At 43.2% G+C, this 20,995-nt stretch overlaps 1 protein-coding gene across 1 annotated transcript in view; it reads left to right on the top strand.

Moving 5' to 3' along the window:
• adamtsl3 (ADAMTS-like 3) overlaps positions 1 to 20,995 on the top strand; it is a gene marked incomplete at both ends in the record, with an annotated part of 420,411 nt that overhangs the window by 222,563 nt on the left and 176,853 nt on the right. Inside the window, 2 exons of the mRNA XM_080729421.1 lie at positions 10,973 to 11,265; positions 13,808 to 13,937. Coding sequence (XP_080585547.1) covers positions 10,973 to 11,265; positions 13,808 to 13,937 — 423 coding nt within the window. The remainder of the gene's footprint in view (positions 1 to 10,972; positions 11,266 to 13,807; positions 13,938 to 20,995) is intronic.

The following is a 20,995-nucleotide window of genomic DNA, read 5'->3' as shown; positions in this document are numbered from 1 at the left end:
TTTGTTTCTTACGAGGTCAAGAGTAGCAGCGATTTTTGGACAAAGATGAGATGAAGGCTTTGTTGCTTTTCCACCTTGGAATCAGAGATTGCGTTAGACCGGAAATTGCCGGATTTGACCGATTTATAATGACAAAGACCGGAAAATATAAACCTCATCGGACATAAGGACCGATTGAAAATGACACGGCAGTTCACCGCAAATCTCTCTCTCTCTCTCTCTCTCTCTTTCTCAATGTCTCTCTCTCTCTCTCTCTCTCTCTCTCCCTCATCACTCTCTCTTACATGCACGTCTGGTTGCACAAACACACACGGGTTAAGTTACACTTTTTCCTGTTAATAATAACCTGTGTGAAATAAGCTGCATTGGGAGGTAAACGGGAGACACTTTATTGTGAAGGTAAGACAGGAAATGATAGTTGTTGCTGGGTAGGCCTAGTTGTCGGTTTGTTATGTTGTCGCTATGCTCTCTATGAGCTGCCTTGGTTTTGGAATATGAGCGCGCAGTTTAAGTTGTAGTACATGAATGGACAGTCAAAAATAAGTTGTATTATCAGAACTGTTTAGCCTAAACATTAATTTGCGAACGGGGGCGCAGGGGGAGAGAGAAGACAGCAGTCCATTTCAGCGTCATTTTGCAATGCGCACTGTGAACCCATGGGAATTATTGAAGGCACGCAGGACAACTACAACCCATATAAAACAAACTTTATACACTCGATTGAAGTTCTTTATGAGGAGATGTTATGGAAACTGTACAAGATCACCACCAAAGCCTTTTCAACCTTCCCAAAGTTGCATAACAGAGATGCAGGATGATCGTGACCACTCGACCATACTAGTGAGTAGTCTATAATTGATTCCTTTCTGGCCAGATTAATCTATCAACCTATGAAACATTGCGCAGACCCCACTTTCAGACTATTTCTCATTATTCTGTACATTATTATGTGTTGGCCTGAAATATGATGCAGAACAGAAACAACTTGTTATGAAACCATGCAGTATGTGTGCAAACACACAGCCTGCGTGAGTAGTCCAATATAATTAATTTCCTTATGCAAGATGAAGCTGTATGTTTTTTGTACAGCCTACTACTCCTTTACATTCAATTAGTTCAGTCCCAACTATACAGCAGGACTTAAACTGTTGTTATTGGCTATGTTTTTGCACCTGCTTGTCATCCATGCATTAAAATTATTATGTCCGGTATTTTTATCAGATGTCCGATAAATTTTAATCATGCCGGTCACGGTGACCGGCTGTTAAAAATCCTAGCGCAACCTCTGCTTGGAATAGGAGCCGCTCTCAATCGGTTTCTCTGCCGGTTCATCTTTGACATTCTAATAGAGGCGATTCCCCTCCATTTCCATGGAAATTCACCAGAATTACACTGGGAAAAGAGCGCACGACAAGTTCCAATAATTCCAGAATGATTTATTAAAAAAACGTTTGAAATAATAAAAGTCACAAAAATGATTAAAACAAAATATAATTTAAAAAATCAAACCTCGGTTCGAAGTGAAGCGGTGAATCTTAGTATAGAATTGTCTGGAGAGCCGGTATGACAGCCGGTATAATAGGTTTTAAAAGAATATATAAAAAATCCTGCTTGCTGGTCTCTTAGTTGTTTGTCAACTGCATCCCTCTATAATTATTTCAGTTTCCCAGGTCTGTTATCTGGCCCTGTTATCTTTGTGGCCTACTACATTTTTCAACTCGGCCTACTATATTTAAAACCTGAAGGCCAATCATGTGAAGCTTGACCAATCCTCAAAGTATCCATTCATCTGACCGGGAGGGACACACATTTTGCTTTTTGAAAAAGCCTATTCATTCTGGACTGATATTTTGCACGTACGGGACAGGAAAAACCTGTTCATTCTGGCCTGGAGTGACCATATATGGACATGAGGTGACATACATTGTGTTTTTGAAAAACCCTGTTCATTCTGGACTGAGATCACCATATATAGTAATTAAACGGACATTCTGTTTTTGAAAAAGCCTGTTCATTCTGGACTAAAATCACCATATATGGGCGTGATACACACAAAAGACACTCATAGGAAGCGGTTTTCACCGCTTCAAAAAAAATTTAAACTGATAAAGTTCGTACAATATGGGATATTTCCCAAGTCCATCAGCTAAATATCCTTAGGCTAAAACGGTTCACAAAGTTCCAACTTTTCCAAAGTTAAAATGTCCAATATTGTCATCACGCCGACGCGTCCAGTCTCTTGTGCCCCAAGTCCTGTCTTTGTTGGCGCTTCCTATACTACCCTTCGCACGCTATCTTTTGATTTATCTATCTTTGGCACGCTAACTTACGAAATATCTGTTTTTTTCACGCCAACTTTGAATTATCTCCATTTATTATTGAGTTATATAATGTCTAATATATAGACATTTTAGTTTCTATCACTTTGACAGCCTAGTTTGTAGATTAAATGTTCTGTTTTCTTCCGCATTCTTCTCTCCTGATGCCATACCTGAACTCTTACCAGTGTTATCGCATATTAAATGAATCAAAACAAAACACTTAACCACCTAAGTTGTCAATGAACGATACAATCATTATATAAAACATTAAACCCCATATATTTCATTTTATAATATTATTAACAGTTATTAAAATATTGGGGAGGCAAAAAGTCATCCCGACAACACATTCTTGTATTTCAATTGGATTTAACGAAACAAAATTACATGATATAACATAACCTAGGCCTACTTCATTAGGACATGCAATTATGACTTAGTGGTTCTATTTATTAGCAATCGTTTTCTTCTAATCATCATTCATTTTTCCAATGATCCCAACAACGAGGTAACATCAACACTCTCATCATGTTTTGTCAGTGTAAATAATCATCAGTAAAGCCCTTTGCACACAGGCGCGTTTATCCGCACGGATAAAACGGACATTTCATTTTTTTTAAAGAAAACAATGATTCTCTACGACCTCATGCACACCGGATCCGAATTAGACGTGCGACGAGTGGCTGCGGTCGTGCATTTTCTTTCTCAATCGAACCCAGTTCGATTCGTGCGTCTTGTCGCATGCGGTAAAAAAACTCATCACTCATTTTATGACTCCTTTTGGGATCCGCAGCGCCGATTCCGCACAGCATTGCACACCAAATCCAATGCGTTTTATTCATGCAGCAAACAATAGAAACGCAACTGTCCTGTGTGCAAAGGGCTTTAATCAATGCATTTTTAAAGTCCTTTTAGGGTTCATTGTGAGGGAGAGGGGGAACAAGGGGGATGGGGGATGATAGTGTTCCAGGGAAGGGGGGGATGTGGGTCTATAAATCTTCGGTCCAACTGAGAAGAGACCCTTTTTAACTGGGGAAAGTCAATGTCAATTTGTGTTTGGCCAGGATTCTTTGGCATCCCATGAATTAATTCATGAAGGAGGTGAGAAGTCCATGGGCCATACATGGGCAACTTGCGGCCCGGGGGCCACATGCGGCCCTCACCTTCACTTAATGCGGCCCGCAGGTTAATATCTGAATACTGAGATATTGATTTCAGCTGTTACGATTACAAACATGCATACATGACCCGCTTTAATTACTTCAGTCTATATTAGTAGCTTAATGACTAGTACTAGTCTTTTTTTATGCACAATGTATTTGTATTTAAGTTCATAAAGTTAACATAAGAACATATAAATGCATTGGAAATTAAATACAAGTTAAACTTTTCAGGATTCCAATTCAAAAATAGCTAAAAAAAAAGAATTCAGGATTCCAATTCAGAAATAGCAAAAATACCAGATCTACAAGCTCAAAACACATCGCAGTGCGGCGTGTTTTGAGCTTGTTGATCGGCTATTGATTGACTGTATATGCATTGTGGCCCTCTGGAGCGAGTGTGAAAATATAGTGGCCCTCTCCATCATCAAAGTTGCCCACCCCTGCCATGGGCAGTTCAATAGCCCAATATTATTGTCTGATTCTGTTCTGGTCAGATCATCTTAGCAGTTGAGGTTCAAAGGTCACTTGTAATCCATCTCAAAAGCTGCTCCGGCTCTGACGTCTCCCAGACCCTCGTCCCTAGCGGCCTTGCACATTTATGGCTTTTGCGTGTCCAATAGTAGCTTTGATGCTGGTAATGGGGAGAGAGAGGTCTGGAGGGGAGAGGATTTCGAGGAAATCTCCCTGCTTCTCGTTGTTGCCTCGGATTGTGGTGATGTATACCCTGTCCTCCATATTTGTATATTGTGGAGTGCTTCAAATGTTGGTGTTCCATCCATCCGCTCTGTCCAGGGCCCGTAGAGGTTGAGGTCCTGATTGGTCTTGTGCAGTATTCGCCTTAGGTTGAAAACCAGGAAATGAATTATCACTAATGAGGGAAAGTTGTCTGATGGAGGGAGAAAGCCCTATAGTGTATTGGGGGAAGGGGCTGTGGGGTGGGCTTCGGCGCAACTGCCCTCTGACCTAACCCCTCCCCTTCCCCTATCGTCGTAAGCACAGAAAGCTAAATCCGGATTGTTAACAGTAATCCTTTAAGTAAATGTACTTAGTTACTTTACACCACTGATATTGATGTTAACACCCACGGAGCCAAACTCGTTCAGTAACGGGATAAGGCCACTGGAGGTCGCTGTGCCAAAAATCAGTTATCCCGTTGAGGAACGACATAAAGGGTTAACTGTGCAGCGTGCAGCTGCGCGCATGCTATGTGCCCTGTGAAAGACCCTGGTCCATACGTCATACCGTGGCTCGCACAGAAACAAAATGGGGATCTAGGCTGCATACACTTCCATTCTATGCTGAAACATAAAAACAGCTTTATCTATGAATAAGGTGCAAAGAACGCCAGGGAAGCAGAGATTTGCCTGTTTTCACGGCAACACTTTACCGCGATGGTCGGCCCCGGTTTGGATTTTAGTTTCGCGAGCGTTTGTAAACAAATGGATTATCTTCCTCAATCGTCAGTGGACACTCACGTGCACACGCACGAAGCTTCCGAGGCTCTTCAAAATAAAGCGTAAGTGAACGACGGCAGCAGCAACAGCTAGAAATGTTAGAAACCTTGGCTTCCGTTGTGTTAAAGGAGCTATAGTCAACTTTTTCTTGAAAAACGGACGCTAACATAAAAATAATGTTGAAAATATTTTATAAAAAAGATTAAGCTTCATGTATGTGTTTCTATTAAAAAATTACCACAAAAAGCGTAAAATAATGATAAAATAATCATTTTGGCCATTGTCAGGCTGACTTTGTTTACATCCCTCTTCTATTCTTTTATATGGATTGATAAGGCTGACTAATAGCTCCTTTAAATTATCGATATCATTAAAATATGTGGGCCCCGGGCCACAGGTTGAGAACCACTGGTCTCTGTATTGCGTGGGATGGTATAACCCACACATCCTCCCTGCAGCGTGCGCGCTCACGCTGTTCTATTCTGAGGACAACTGGAGGAGGTGGACCGTTTGTTTGGAGCTTGGCAATCTGTTCCACATCAAAGGCATTCGATGCTCTCTCTCGGGACTGGACTGATAGCTCGTGTTTGTGAGCGTGTCGTATGTGTCTGGATCTCATGTTTGAAGCACGGCTTCGTATCGCGGTCACGATAACACATACACCCGCCCGCCAGCCCACACACACACACACACACACACACACACACTCAGACAATTCTTATCAATGCCGAGTCGAGGTTATTAAAGCAGACTCCTCGGTTACCCCCACCTGGCTGTCGCTGTTGCGAATGCAAGCGCGCGTGCGCGCTCGCTCAGGGGCGTCACAAGGGGTAGGAAAGTGGGACTGAGTTACCAGGGCCCAAGGTGGAGGGGCCCTAGTAACTTTAGCTATTGAAAAATAGCAGATATACAAGCTCACAGCGCGGCACCGAGTGCCGCGCTGCAAAGCTTGTAGATCTGCTATTTTTGAAAAGTCGTGAAAATGTGTGAAAATCTTTGATTGCATGTATTTTTTAAGCGAACATTTGTAACTCAAATTTTGCTTCTGGGGGGTCCCTGGAACTAAATATTTTGAGATGGGGGTCCGTGGCCAAATACATATCATTTTGGGGGTCCTTCACATGAAAAGGTTTGAGCACCACTGACATGAAAACATAGGTTTCTTGCACACATTTTCACGATTCTTCCAAAAATAGCAGATATACAAGCTGCTTGGATATCTGCTATTTTCAATAGTTAACATTCATGGGGGGCCCACAGTGAATCCTTGTACCCAGGGCCCATAATTTGGTGTGACGCCCCTGCGCGCGCTCGCACACATATACCGTACACACACACACACAGCACACATACAGACCTTATCCAGGGGTCGGTGAATCTGTCCTGCTCCATTTCCTCTGCTTCCGCTAGCAGATGATAAGCGTGTGAGTATTGCCTGCTGCTACTGAGCCTGGCCAACACTGATAGGCCCTCCCTGGGATCTGTGGGCTCACGGAGCTCACACACACACCTCAAACACTTTGCACAGACACCTCAAACACTTTGCACAGACACCTCAAACACTTTGCACAGACACCTCAAACACTTTGCACAGACACCTCAAACACTTTGCACACACACCTCAAACACTTTGCACAGACACCTCAAACACTTTGCACAGACACCTCAAACACTTTGCACAGACACCTCAAACACTTTACACAGACACCTCAAACACTTTGCACAGACACCTCAAACACTTTGCACAGACACCTCAAACACTTTGCACAGACACCTCAAACACTTTGCACAGACACCTCAAACACTTTGCACAGACACCTCAAACACTTTGCACAGACACCTCAAACACTTTGCACAGACACCTCGTCGCACGCAGCGGTGCTTCTCACAAATCCTCGCCACGCGCAGCCAGAGGAGCCAGCATGTAACATACGGGACTCATGTGCTGATGAGAGGGAACATGTGTGCGGGGATGTACACACACACACACACACACTAGGGCATTCACGCATAGTCATTTTTAGTATTCGAATTATTCGACCTCAAAGTATTCGAATAGTCGAATATTCGACAGGACCGGCCAAACTGTCAAATATTAAGTAAGCTAAGAGGCGAACATTGTGAAAATAGCCGATCTACATGCTCACAACGCCTCGCAACGCGAGGCGTTGTGAGCATCTCAAAATATTTAGATACAGGGACCCCCCCAGAAGCAAAATTTACAAATGTTCGCTTAAAAAATACTACATATAGGCTTATTCAAAGATTTGCACACATTTTCACGACTTTTCAAAAATAGCAGATCTACAAGCTTGCAGCACTGCACTCGGTGCCGCGCTGTGATCTTGTATATCTGCTATTTTTCAATAGCTAAAGTATAAAATAATTAAGGCCCCTCCACCTTGGGCCCTAGTAACTCAGTCCCACTTTCCCCCCCTTGTGACACCCCTGCATGGATGTACACACACACACACACACACACACACACACACACACACACACACACACACACACACACACACACACACACACACACACACACACACACGTACGCAGAGACAGACACAGACACACACTTCTAGAATGATGCCTGACAATCTAACGCTCTGACACTTTTGACTCCCCCGCAGCCTCCCCTCCCCCACGCCTCCCCTCCCTTCATCCCACCATTCCTACATTCCCTTCGCCTCCGTCAACGCCCTCATCCAAAGTCTGTTAACACCCAATCAAGGCTCTGCGTTTGGGACTTGACATCATGATCAGTCTTAATTGGACACATTAGTGTAAACATGACACAATGTGAGCGTGGAGCATTAACAGGGCTCATAAAACCTAATCTCCTTAAGCAGGGGGAAGTGTTTGCTTGGCAGGACACTGACTGACTGGCGTCAGTGGCGTGGGATGTGTTGTGCCTGTCTGTAAGCCTCCTTCCTGCACTGTCACCAGGGACGTGCTGGCCATTGGGAAAAGCGGGACAACTCCCGAACGGCCGGTCCAGGCCGGCCATTAGGAAAAAAATAAAAATAAAATGTCGGCCTTTGTTCCATTTTGGGGGCTGAGCGGCCAACAAAGTAAATCGTCACTGTCGAGCAGAAACCTTGCATCTCCAAGTTTCAAATGTAGGCCTATACATTTTTTCGCGAAGTAAAGCCCTGCTTCATCATACAAGGCCGTTGCACAAAAGTAGTGAAAACAGCAGATCTACAAGCACACAACGCCTTGCGGTGCGAGGCGTTGTGTGCTTGTAGATCGGCTGTTTTCACTAGTTTGAATCATTTTATAAATGATAAATACAAAACAAACGGTTTTGGACATACAAGGTTTCCACCCGACAACGACGAAATATAACTCAGCCAGCTTGTCACTTGTCATGATCTGAAATGGCAAATCTCTATAGCAGCGCTATAGAGAGAGATCTCTCTCTATAGCGCTGCTGCTACTCACAATGAGGGCCTCTGCAACTATTTTTCCCGGGCTGAATCAAGGGCCCAGCACGTCCCTGCTGCACTGTAACAATCCTCAGTGTTAAACTAACTCTGAGAGTGCACAAATGTGGGTCCATTTGGTTTCATTTTTCCACTTTGAGAGTACAAATGGATACATGAACGCTGAGAATTTTACTGTGTGGGTTTGGGTTGGAGTACGGCGCAGTGGGTTTTTTGTTTTTGACAAACGTACCTACTTTTGCAGACTTGATTCTCTGGTAGTGGACATTTTCACGCTGGTAATTTTAATTGAAAATGTCTGCGCCGTATTTGGCTGGCAGTGATTTTATGTTTACCCCCCCCCCCCCCCCTTCCCTTTCTTGCTTCTGTCCTTTTCTATTCCACTATGTCATTTTACTAAAATGTTCAATTTCAACGAAACCTTAAAATAAATAATTTACATTTTGCACATCAGATATAGAATACAAGCTATATAATACATACATACTAAATAAAAACAAAATGAAAACTAAGCTATGATGACTAAAACTAAGACTAAGTATACTGACAATTTCGTCAGTCTGTTTTCTTTTCATACTACTCTGTAACTTTGTAAATAACCTTAAAATGCTGTGCTGCCTCCAGGCGACTGATTTTGCCCCTTGGGATAATAAAGGTATCTATCTATTTTCATCAAAAGGCCCTTTTCGAAATTGTCAGCCCCTGCCTCTCTAACATCCCCTGCACGTCCCTGGCCACCAGCCACAGCTGTGCTCCTTAGAGGACGGGGAGGGAGGCTGAGAAAACTGGCCTACACATTTACACATCAAGGGTTTCAATAACAACAGCCTCTTCTCACAGACACTATCTCCGGTGCTCTTTCTCCCCAGGTAGGATTTCATTACTTATTGAAGAAATATTGCTGCGTTTAACCCATTCAGAACGGGTACACATTATTGTGTATCATTATTTTATGCTTTAACTATTGAAAAACAGCAGATATACAAGCTCTGCCGCGCTGCGAGCTTGTAGATCTTCTATTTTTGAAAAATCGTGAAAATTAGAATTTTGACCCCATTCTATACAGTAAGTGTCTTTTGAATCCTTTGAAGAGTTTTTGAAAAACCTATGTTTCTATGTCAGCAATCTGGCCAGCCATCGTCAAAGAAAAGGTCCTTTTCACTTTTGGAGCTCAGTTAGTCTGTTCTTGAGAGACTACTACTGTATGTCAGTGGTTCTCAAACCTTTTCATGTGAAGGACCCCCAAAACGATATGTATTTTTCCACGGACCCGCATCTCAAAAACGTTTGCTTTGAAAATATATATTCAACGATTTGTACATATTTTCACGACTTTTTCAAAAATAGCAGATCTACAAGCTCGCAGCGCGGCACTCGGTGCCGCGTTGTGAGCTTGTATATCTGCTATTTTTCACTGGTTAAAGCATTCAATAATTCTAGGCCTAAATGCGTTTAATCCTATCTTTATTGTTAAAGTGCATCGTGTCTCTCAGTAGGATTTAGTCAAGCTTCGCTTATAATATGTTCTCTCCCGGCCTGATTTTGGATCAGGTCAGCGCACACAATGGAATAGAGACAAATGTATAAAAGGAAACGCCTTTATTATTGAGTCAGGGCCACATAATCTTCTGTATTTGGTCAGGGCTGGAATAAATAAGAAAAAAACTGTTTATGTTTTTTAGTCAAGTGCTGGACGCAAGTATGGTTTTGATGGTACATTTACTTTTCCTGGGTATTTCCATTCCACTTTTTATCATTGTTAATGTAAAACGTTGACTCCACTCTAAACCACATTCATCAAACTCATTAAACACATTTTGAATTATACTTAGGGTGGTGCTGCCTTTAACGCCCCACTCGTCCTCTACACAGCGCCGAGCCGAGGGAATTATGACGTCTGACAAGCCAGCTCTCTCCCCCTCCCTCCCCTTCACAAGCACACAGCAGAGCAGTGGCGTCAGTTCAGAAAAAGCTAAGGTATGGCAACATGACTGGTGTCTTGCACGCTGGCCTTCGCGCGCGTGCAAGACACCAGTCATGTTGCCATACCTTAGTAACAGGCATGATAAAAAAAATGTAAGAAGTACATTTTATTTCATTTTTATTTTTTCGGTGCAGCTAAACTTGGCATGTTAGTAAACGCGCCACAAATAACAATAATGCATTGCACCTGTGGGGCTGACCTGCGGAACCTGGGAATATAACATTTCGTCAAGATGAGGAGAATAAAAGTGTGGATAATATAATTATAATACCTTGTTAAAGTGACCATTTTGTTAATTTTACCATTTGCAGTTATTTTACTGTAATGTAACAACATAATAACCAGCACAGATAGACAAAGAGACATTCATGGTCTCGACCTGAAAAGTTTGGGAACCCACTGGTTTAACTCATTAAAACCTTGTGAGCTTGTAGATCTGCTATTTTAGAAAAATAGTGAAGATTCATGCAAATCTTAGAATCGGCATCAGGTATTAATGGCGTAATAGGGGAACGTTGGATTTTTAATCCTTGACGCTTTAAATGTTTTGCCTCAGAAGTATATTTAACAGGATGTTGTACCTTGTTGCCACCAATGTGTTCAGGTTTATACCAGGGACCTGGTCACCCTGCAGCGCCACCTGCGGGCCCGGCAGACAGAGCCGTGAGGTGAGGTGCAAGGTGCTGCTGTCCTTCACCCAGACGGAGGTGGACCTTCCAGAGGAGGAGTGTGGAGAGGACAAGCCCCGGCTGGAAAGACCCTGCAACGGGGGCCCTTGTGACGGCGTCGGTCCGGGCCTCCATGAGGAGGAGCCTGGGGGCCCCCTCGCGCAGGGGGAAGAGCTCCACCACTGGGACTACAGGGGCTTCACCGCCTGCTCGGCCACATGTGCCACGGGTGAGATCCTTTGTGTGTAAATTGTTCATCGGAAACCAGTGTTGATTTCGTCGACTAAAAACTATGAGGGAAAAATGTTTCGTCGACTGCCTTTTTTCACAGACGAAAACTAAATAAAAACTAGAAGAAGTGCTCTTCCGAGCACATGTCTCCACCAGGCCACGCGTCCTGGTGGTGCTATAATAGGCAAATGTAAAAAGGGTGGCATGTGTTCTTCACCAATCTTAGACCTTTCATGGCGCCACCATGAGGCTGATTTGAACATTTTGTAGTGTAATTTCTTCCTTGGCCTTTTGCGAATGTGCGTGCACTATTTCATAACAATTGCACGCTGTGTTTGATTTGAGGCATTTTGTTCGAAACGGATCAATCCTGCAAAGTTTGGATGCCAATCTTAGCCAATCAGGATGGAATATTTAATATGGGTCTGATCCGTCTTGATCATATGACTGTAGAGATACTGTGTACTGATTTGTGTTAATTGTGGGTAAAATCTGAAGGAGTAATATCCAAAAATGTGTCTTACATAAGTCGGCCTCCTGGTGGCGCTATAAAAGGTTGATGTGTAAAATGCAAGGAAATGTTTTTTCCTTGACCTATAGGGAGTGCGCTTACAAAGTTTGAAACTGATCGGTGGAGTTAAAGGTGAAATCACAAATTGGCCTGTTATAGCGCCACCATGAGGCTGATTTAAACATTTTGAAGTGGCATTTCTTCCTCGGCCTAGTGGGAATGTGTGTGTGCGATTTCATGTTAATTGCACTCTGCGTTTGTGATTTGAGGCATTTTGTCCAAAACGGACCAATCTTACAAACTTTGAAAGCCAATCTCAGCCAATCAGGATGGAATATGGACAATCAGACAGATCCATGTCGATCACATGACTGTAGAGATACTGTCTACCGATTTGCGTGATTTTTGGACAAAATCTGTAGGAGTACTGGCCAAAAGGTAGTTTTGCACAAATTGGCCTCCTGGTGGCGCTAGAACAGGCCCATGTGAAAAATGTGGGGCAGAGGTTCTGAATTGGCATCCAGGGAGTGCGCTTACAAAGTTTGAAACTGATCGGTGGAGTTATAGGTAAAACCACGAATTGGCCTGTTATAGCGCCACCATGAGGCTGATTTCCGAAATTTGATGTGGCATTTCTTCCTCGTCCTAGTGGGAACGTGTGTGCGCGCGATTGCGTGATAATTGCGCTCTGCGTTTGTGATTTGAGGCATTTTGTCCAAAATGGACCAATCTTACAAACTTTGAAAGCCAATATCAGCCAATCAGGATGGAATATGGACAATCAGACAGGTCTGTGTCGATCACATGACTGTAGAGATACTGTCTACCGAATTGCGTGATTTGTGGACAAAATCTGTAGGAGTAGTGTACAGAAATGTGTTTTGCAAACATCGGCCTCATGGTGGCGCTAGAACAGGGCCATTTGAAAAATGTGGGGCAGAGGTTCTGAATTGGCATCCAGGGAGTGTGTGTGCTCATTTTGGCAGCGACCGGGCCAATGGTGCCGGAGATTAGCTGGTAACAAACTCGAAGGACGGACGGACGGACGCACGCACGCACGGACGGACGGACGGATCACGGACAGGGGCGAAAACATGCTCTCCCTCAGCCTTCGGCTGGTGAAGACAATGAAGTAAAAACTAAGCTATGATGACTAAAACTTAGACTAAATATATTGACAATTTTGTTATTAAATAAAAACTATACTAATATATTCGGGAGGGACTAGTGGAGAAGAGATCCAGTTGAAGTAAAAGTCATTTTATGTTTGTTTGTGCTCGGGTGTTGTGCTCTGATAATAGCAGGCAACGCTGCGATGCGTTGCGAGCTTGTCGATTATTTATGCTATTTTAAGCATGCAACCAAGTGTAAAATCTGCCATTCGACTAAGATCTAGACTAAAACTAAAACTTTTCAGATGACTAAAATATGACTAATACTAAATGACGTTTTATTCTAAAGATTATAACAAAAAATAAATGAAACCTTTCCTAGGGCTGTCACGATATGACATTTTACATGACGATTAATTGTCACTCAAATAATTGGCGATTAACGATTTAATTGTGTTTTTGTCGTTGATAATTACATTTCTGTTTGGCTTTTAGGCTTTGAAGTTGTACATGGTAGATATGACACATAACCTAAATATACAAAGAAATTACTGACATATTTGACAACTTACTACTTCAAAAATAACTTTGATAGTGGAAATAGCCGATCTACAAGCTCACAACGCGTCACGATGCAACGCGTTGTGAGCTTGTAGATCTGCTATTTCCACAATTTTTGACCTTTTTTTAAAATATATGAACATTTTTCAACATGGAAACGATTATGACAATTATGAAAAAAAATCACGATTATGTCAAAAAAAAATCACGATTAGACGATTATGTAATAATTGTGACAGCCCTAACCTTTCCTTCAAAATGAACACTCATGGGAACAGGGTGAAATCTAGCGATCTGTTCTCTTTGCCTAGCCTTTTTCCTCTAACGCTACGTGTCCGCCTCTCTCTTGAACCCAGGGAAGCAGAGTGCGGTGGTGAGGTGCGTGAACAGGCAGAAGGCGGAGGAGGTGGAGGACTGGATGTGTGAGCCCTCCAGCAGGCCACCGCTCATGGTCCGCATCTGTAGTCCTGAGCCCTGCCCCCCAAGGTGAGTGAGTGTCTGCAAGATTGCTAAAACAGAATGTGTCTACTGGGAAGAGTTTTTGTTTTGGAGATATATAATTCTTAAAGCGCACATTAAAGTCTGCCTAGTACCTCTCATTCTTAATAAAATATGTCAACGTGTCCAAAAGGTAGTAATATTAATGTGTTGGAAATTGCGGTTATTTTTTAAAAGAAAAAAATCACACCCAGTGTGTGGTAGGGATGGGTATCGTCTGCGATACTTTTAATGGTATCGATCGCATGACGTCGATACTATCGGGTATCGGTTCACGTAAAAACGAACGATACCTCGTTTCGATACTCTGGAACGCACCCCTGGCCGGTCGCATCTGTAACAGTTGGGCTATTGAGAGTTTAATGACTACTTTAGTAGGCTACACTCGTTACTGTGGAAAATAGCCGACAATAGCCTATAATGTTTATTATTATGATGATTATCCAACGTCTATACTCTCCGCTCCGCCACACTGTGTGATCATCACCTAAATAAAAAGTATCGAAGATGGTATCGAAAAGGGTATCATATCGATTCGTGCTCACGCATAACAAAAAAATCCATGCTCATACAAACACACACACGGTCAAATTTTGGAGCAGCAGGCACCGCTCGAAAGCAAATACTTTAAGTAATCTGTTTCGTGAATTTACACTATTTCATATTGGAATTAAATAGTTTTCATGTATATTTTTTGCCATTATCAGAGAACTGTCTTGCATCAAATAATCAAGGCCAGATACCTCGAAGGTCAAGCCATTCATCATCTTCTCTCATGACAAATGTTGGGAGCAACCAACATCTTGTTGCATATTAAATTAGCAAATTAGCATACCCACAATCAGTGGTGTGATATGGATTTTAGAAGTGGTACCCCTCTAAATTCATGACGTCACGTCACGTACGCGCGCGCGTGCACGCGCATGTGTGCACGTGCATGCCTGCCGCGCGGTGCTAGTTGAAATACTGTATTCAACATCACAACTTTTTTTATGTAGCCTAACTATATTCTTATTATTTAGTTACATTGTTAATTAGTTTCAATGAATGTGTTTCAATTAATGTATTTCTTTATATCAAATATAAAATAACTTTACACATTACATAGACTTTACTTTACAATCATAGACACTTTCGGAACTCTCCCTCCGCTATGCATGCAGCTCTGACAAAACAACACACAGCTTCGTTTTTCTTCCACTCTTTTGAAGTAAACTAACAGATGAGATGTTCACAAAAGGAGACGTTTTCGCGAACGGCTGAGCTTCCCCGCGACGCAAACGATTGTGGATCACAAGAGTGGGGAAGCTTATCTCGGAGCTGCATAGCGGAGGGAGGGGTTACGAAAGGAGCTAAATGTCCAGGCTTCTCTAAATGTCTGCAAAGAATGCAAGGCGAACGTGCTGCTGGCCGTGTACAAGTGTAAATTCAGGATGTAGGTGAGAACTGCCTACCCGAGTATTGTTATGCAAAGCAGCTAGCCAGGTAGGGGGACTCTGTCCTGGGGATTCGTGCTGACCGCGGCAGCGCGGCGTCACACGTGCGTGCACGCGCGGGTCGTGTGTGCGTGCATCTGGGGCGTGCGTATGTGCAGCTTGAAAGAAAGAAGTGTGGGCTCGCCGAGCCCAGCCGAGCCCACGGCATCTCACCCCTGCCCACAATGGTTTGCATGGTCGCATGGTTACCACTGAGAGCAAGCATTCAATGCCGTAGGATGTTTGTGGAGGGCCAACAGTGAGATGTCCCTACAGTACATCCTGTTTTAGTGCCATGCCAAGGTAAACATGTCTCCACCAAAGCCTGGACCGGCGTGCCCCTCAACCAGGGACGTGCTGGGCCCCTGATTCAGCCCAGGAAAAATAGTTGGAGAGGCCCTCATTGCGTGCTATAGAGAGAGATCTCTCTCTATAGCGCTGCTGCCAAGTGACAAGTGACAAGCCAGTGGGCCAATTACATGAGTTATATTTCGTCTTTGTCGGGTGGAAACCTTGTACGTCCAAAACCGGTTGTTTTGTATTTATCATTTTAAAAATGATTTAAACTAGTGAAAACAGTCGATCTACAAGCACACAACGCCTCGCACCGCGAGGCGTTGTGTGCTTGTAGATCTGCTGTTTTCACTACTTTTGTGCGACGGCCTTGTATGATGAAGCAGGGCTTTGCTTTGCGCAAAAAAATCTACAAATTTGAAACTTGGAGATACGAGGTTTCTGCCCGACAGTGACGATTTACTTTGTTGGCCGCCCAGCCCCCAAAATGGAATGAACATTTTATTTTAATTTTTTCCCTAATGGCCGGCCTGAACCGGCCGGGAATGAATTGGCCGTTCGGGAGTTGTCCCGCTTTTCCCAATGGCCAGCACGTCCCTGCCCTCAACCATGTCCCCGTAGAACAGTGGTAGTCAGAGTGGGGTCCAAGTGGTGGTCAAAGTGGGGTCCAGGGGGACCCTCCGGGTTCCTTGAGGTGGTTCCAAATGGATGTGGTTCCAGTTATATACTCTCAGAGTTATAGTTATGGGCTCCTTGAAATGTAAACGTTTGAGAAACCACTGCCCTGGCAGCAACCTTACTTTACCTGATTTCATTTGGATTACAATTTACATAGAAGTCAGCATGTGTTCTATGGACACATGTGTCACGCACTGAAACTAGCAGATCTACAAGCTCACAACACGTCGCAGTGTGACAGTTATTACTGGTTCTTTTAAGATGAATGAGTGTTTGAAGTTGGTCAAACTAGCAATAGAATAAACAGAAGCGTCTTCCATGAAACATGAATGATCTCGGATATTTCATAAAAGCAAAGATTTTTTTTTCTTCTTTTTTTTAAACTGAGCACTAGTCACAAATCACAGATTGGCACAAAGTTGTTCAGTCATGAGATTTTATTTTGCTTTGTTCCATGTGTTTATCAACCAACACCCAGAATGCCAGAGGGAAGAGAACGTGCATCAGGGACGTGCTTGCCATTGGGAAAAGCGGGACAACTCCCGAACGGCCGGTCCAGGCCGGTCATTAGGAAAAAATTAAAAATTAAATGTCTGCCTTCGTTCCATTTTGGGGGCTGGGCGGCCAACAAAGTAAATCGTCACTGTCGGGCAGAAACCTTGTATCTCCAAGTCTCAAATGTGTAAATTTTTTCGCAAAGCAAAGCCCTGCTTCATCATACAAGGCCGTTGCACAAAAGTAGTGAAAACAGCAGATCTACAAGCACACAACGCCTCGCACCGCGAGGCGTTGTGTGCTTGTAGATCGGCTGTTTTCACTAGTTTAAATCATTTTTTTTAATGATAAATACAAAACAAACGGTTTCCACCCGACAACAACAAAATATAGGCCTAACTCATGTAATTGGCACACTGGCTTGTCACTTGTCATGATCTGAAATGGCAAATCTTTGAGTAGCAGCAGCGCTATAGAGAGAGATCTCTCTATAGCGCGCAATGAGGGCCTCTCCAACTCTTTTTCCCAGGCTGAATCAGGGGCCCAGCATGTCCCTGACGTGCATTCACGTTTACGGGTTCCGTGACAGTCTAAAACGTATATTTTTAAAAGGCACGAGGAGGACAAAGGGCCCCTGAACATCAAACACAGTGTTAGAGCGAGAGCCAGGGGCCAGGGCGGGAGTCCGGGAGATAAGGATCAGCCGGGCCAATCCCCTGATCACCAGCGCAATCCGTAGAATTAGAGCCAGTAATTTGAAACATACGCACCAAGCAGGTGGTTCCAATATTTCTGGCGAAGCCCCCCTCTGCTTTTTTGGTCCTCTTTAATGAAACCATTTAGGCCTCAGACATGCGCAAGAGATCTGAGGCAAAACACGTCGAAACCGAACCACACATTTTAAAACATTAATCATTTACCCCCGCCGCGTTAGAATAACTTGGAAATGAAGTTCATCGCTGGAATTAAAGTTAAAATAAACAAAACTTGCTTGAATCAGTTTTGAATAAACACTGTGATTGTGTGATGGTTGGAGGGCTTACAAGGGGAGGGAACAGCGAACACAGTGGGGACCTGTTTTTCTTTGTTGTTTGATTGATGTGCCGTTTTCGGATTCGGACCCACGGAACAACAGCTTGTAGCTTACAGAACAAACACAGTAAGACACCCAGTCAGTCGGCTACTCGAGAAAATAAACAGCGGTAGACACAGTGGCTCCTGGTCACTGGGAGCAAGGCCTACTGTTGTCAGTGTGGTGCAAAACAACTGTATGGTATCAGGGACGTGCTGGGCCCCTGATTCAGCCCGGGAAAAGGGTTGGAGAGGCCCTCATTGCGCGCTGTAGAGAGAGATCTCTCTCTATAGCGCTGCTGCTACTCAAACATTTGTGACAAAGTGACAAGCCAGTGGGCCAATTACATGAGTTATATTTTGTCGTTGTCGGGTGGAAACCTTGTATGTCCAAAACCGTTTGTTTTGTATTTATCATTTAAAAAATGATTTAAACTTGTGAAAACAGACGATCTACAAGCACACAACGCCTCGCACCGCGAGGCGTTGTTTGCTTGTAGATCTGCTGTTTTCACTACTTTTGTGCAACGGCCTTGTATGATGAAGCAGGGCTTTGCTTTGCAAAACAATGTATACATTTGAAACTTGGAGATACGAGGTTTCTGCCCGACAGTGACGATTTACTTTGTTGGCCGCCCAGCCCCCAAAATGGAACGAAGGCTGACATTTTATTATTTTTTTTCCCCTAATGGCCGGCCTGGACCGGCCGGGAATGAACCGGCCGTTCGGGAGTTGTCCTGCTTTTCCCAATGGCCAGCACTGTGTGCCGCTCCTGGTTATTGGAGCGGCACACATCAAATTGTTCGTTACTTCAGAGATATTTACTGTGTTACATCATAGAAATGTTTTAGAAGTGTAAGTAGGCTATTCTCACAGAACTTGGCTGAAAAGATACTTAGAAACCACAGCTTTGTAGCAAAACGTGACCTAATTTGACCATATTTTCAAGCCACCAAACTGAGACCCTTAAATGAACTACATGTTCGTGTGCTTATGTGCACGTATAAACATTACACGCATACACAACAGGCGTCTTGTGCCTATACTCATTGTGTGGGTAATGTGCATTTTACCAACAAACAGTGACATTTGTAGCATTTGTGGCTTAGAGGGCCCTCGATGTGTGATTCAACTTTAGGGCAGATTGGATTGCTGTGTTCATGATTTGTGGCATTATTGCAAAACGAAAACACTGTTCCGGCCTGGTGGAAGCTTTTTAAATACTAAACACTCTTTAAGCTACACTTTAAACCAGTGGTTCTCTAAACTGTGTACCGATGCACAATGGCGTGTCGTCGTGAGACAAGTCCAGTTGTGCCTTGGGATGTGGTGACAACCACGCATTATAACTAGAATATACTATACAGTATGATACTATATTAAACAAAAATATAGGCCTATATATGAATTATCTTTTTATTTACCATAATAATTATTTGTACAAACTTATTTCCAGAGGTGACTGCTTTACCCCCGTCCCTATTTTGGGCATGCAATTATACGTGAAATGTTTTTTATTTATTCATCTCTAGCCCGACACATTTCCAAGAATATAAAAAATAGCAGCTCTACAAGCACACAATGTGTCACGATGCCACGCATTCTGATCAATTATTTTCGCTATGAATAAAGGGGTGCCTTGAATATTTTGATGAGCCCATTGGTGTGCCTTGGGCACATAAAAAGATTGAAAACCACTGCTTTAACCCATTTAGAAAGGGTACACATTTTGTGTATCATTATTTTATGCTTTAACTATTGGAAAATAGCAGATATACAAGCTCACAGCGCGGCAACGAGTGCCGCGCTGCGAGCTTGTAGATCTGCTATTTTTTTTTTATCGTGAAAATTTGAATTTTGACCCGATTCTATAATGCCTCATTCACACTACAGATATAGTTGAACGTTTTGCTTGGTAATTCAATGTAATCTCAATGGAAACCAGCTTTAAAGCTTTCAAAGCTTTGCTTGGAGCGTCTCCTGTATCTTTAAAGCTGGTTTCCATTGAGATTACATTGAATTACCAAGCTAAACGTTCAACTATATATCTGTAGTGTGAATGAGGCATAAGTGTCTTTTGAATCCTTCTAAGATTTTTTGAAAAACCTATGTTTCTATGTCAGCAATCTGGCCAGCCATCGTCAAAGAAAAGGTCCTTTTCACTTAAATGGAGCTCAGTTAGTCTGTTCTTGAGACACTACTATGGCAGTGGTTCTCAAACCTTTTCATGTGAAGGCCCCCCAAAATGATATTTATTTGGCTGCGGACCCCCATCTCAAAATATCTAGTTCCAGGGACCACCCAGAAGCAAAATTTGAGTTACAAGCGTTCGCTTTGAAAATACATATATTCAAAGATTTGCCCACGTTTTCACAACTTTTTCAAAAAATAGCAGATCTACAAGCTCGAGCTTGTATATCTGCTATTTTTCACTGGTTAAAGCATTCAATAATTCTAGGTCTAAATGGGTTTAATCTATATCTAGCAAACAAACCCTGGAAGTGACGCCAGCCAGCCGGCAGGTCAGTGGGTGTATTAGCAGCAGCAGCAGCAGCAGCAGCAGCAGGGAGACATGACTTATTTTAGTGCCCTAGCTGTCTCTCCTGGATACGCAGGCTGGATACAAATCAGGCTCTGGGAAAAGGATTAGCATGCCGCTAATAATACACAGCTCCCACATTAAGTGGTGCTCGCCAGTCAAGGACAGCATATTGCACATGGCTTTGATGTTGACCCCTGGTACTGTTCTAACTTAGAACGGAGTTGATGTAGCGTGTATGGGGAATCAAATACCTTGTGTCCTTCTGGATTGTTGAGGGTTGTCATGCAAGCAATCCTCTTTCATCCACAGCATAAATTCCTCCGGAACATCTGAAACTAAAAGTTATTTTACTCTCGAAAGAACGAAACAAATTTGATGTTGCTTTAACCCATTTAGGCCTAGGATTATTGAATGCTTTAACCAGTGGAAAATAGCGGATATACAAGCTCACAGCGTGGCACCGAGTGCCGCGCTGCGAGCTTGTAGATCTG

The sequence above is a fragment of the Nannobrachium achirus genome (genome assembly GCF_963921795.1).
Source record: "Nannobrachium achirus genome assembly, chromosome: 7".
In the NCBI taxonomy this organism is placed as follows: domain Eukaryota; kingdom Metazoa; phylum Chordata; class Actinopteri; order Myctophiformes; family Myctophidae; genus Nannobrachium; species Nannobrachium achirus.
The sequence above is the reverse complement of the archived record's forward strand: the minus strand, read 5'-3'. Positions and strand labels throughout refer to the sequence as shown.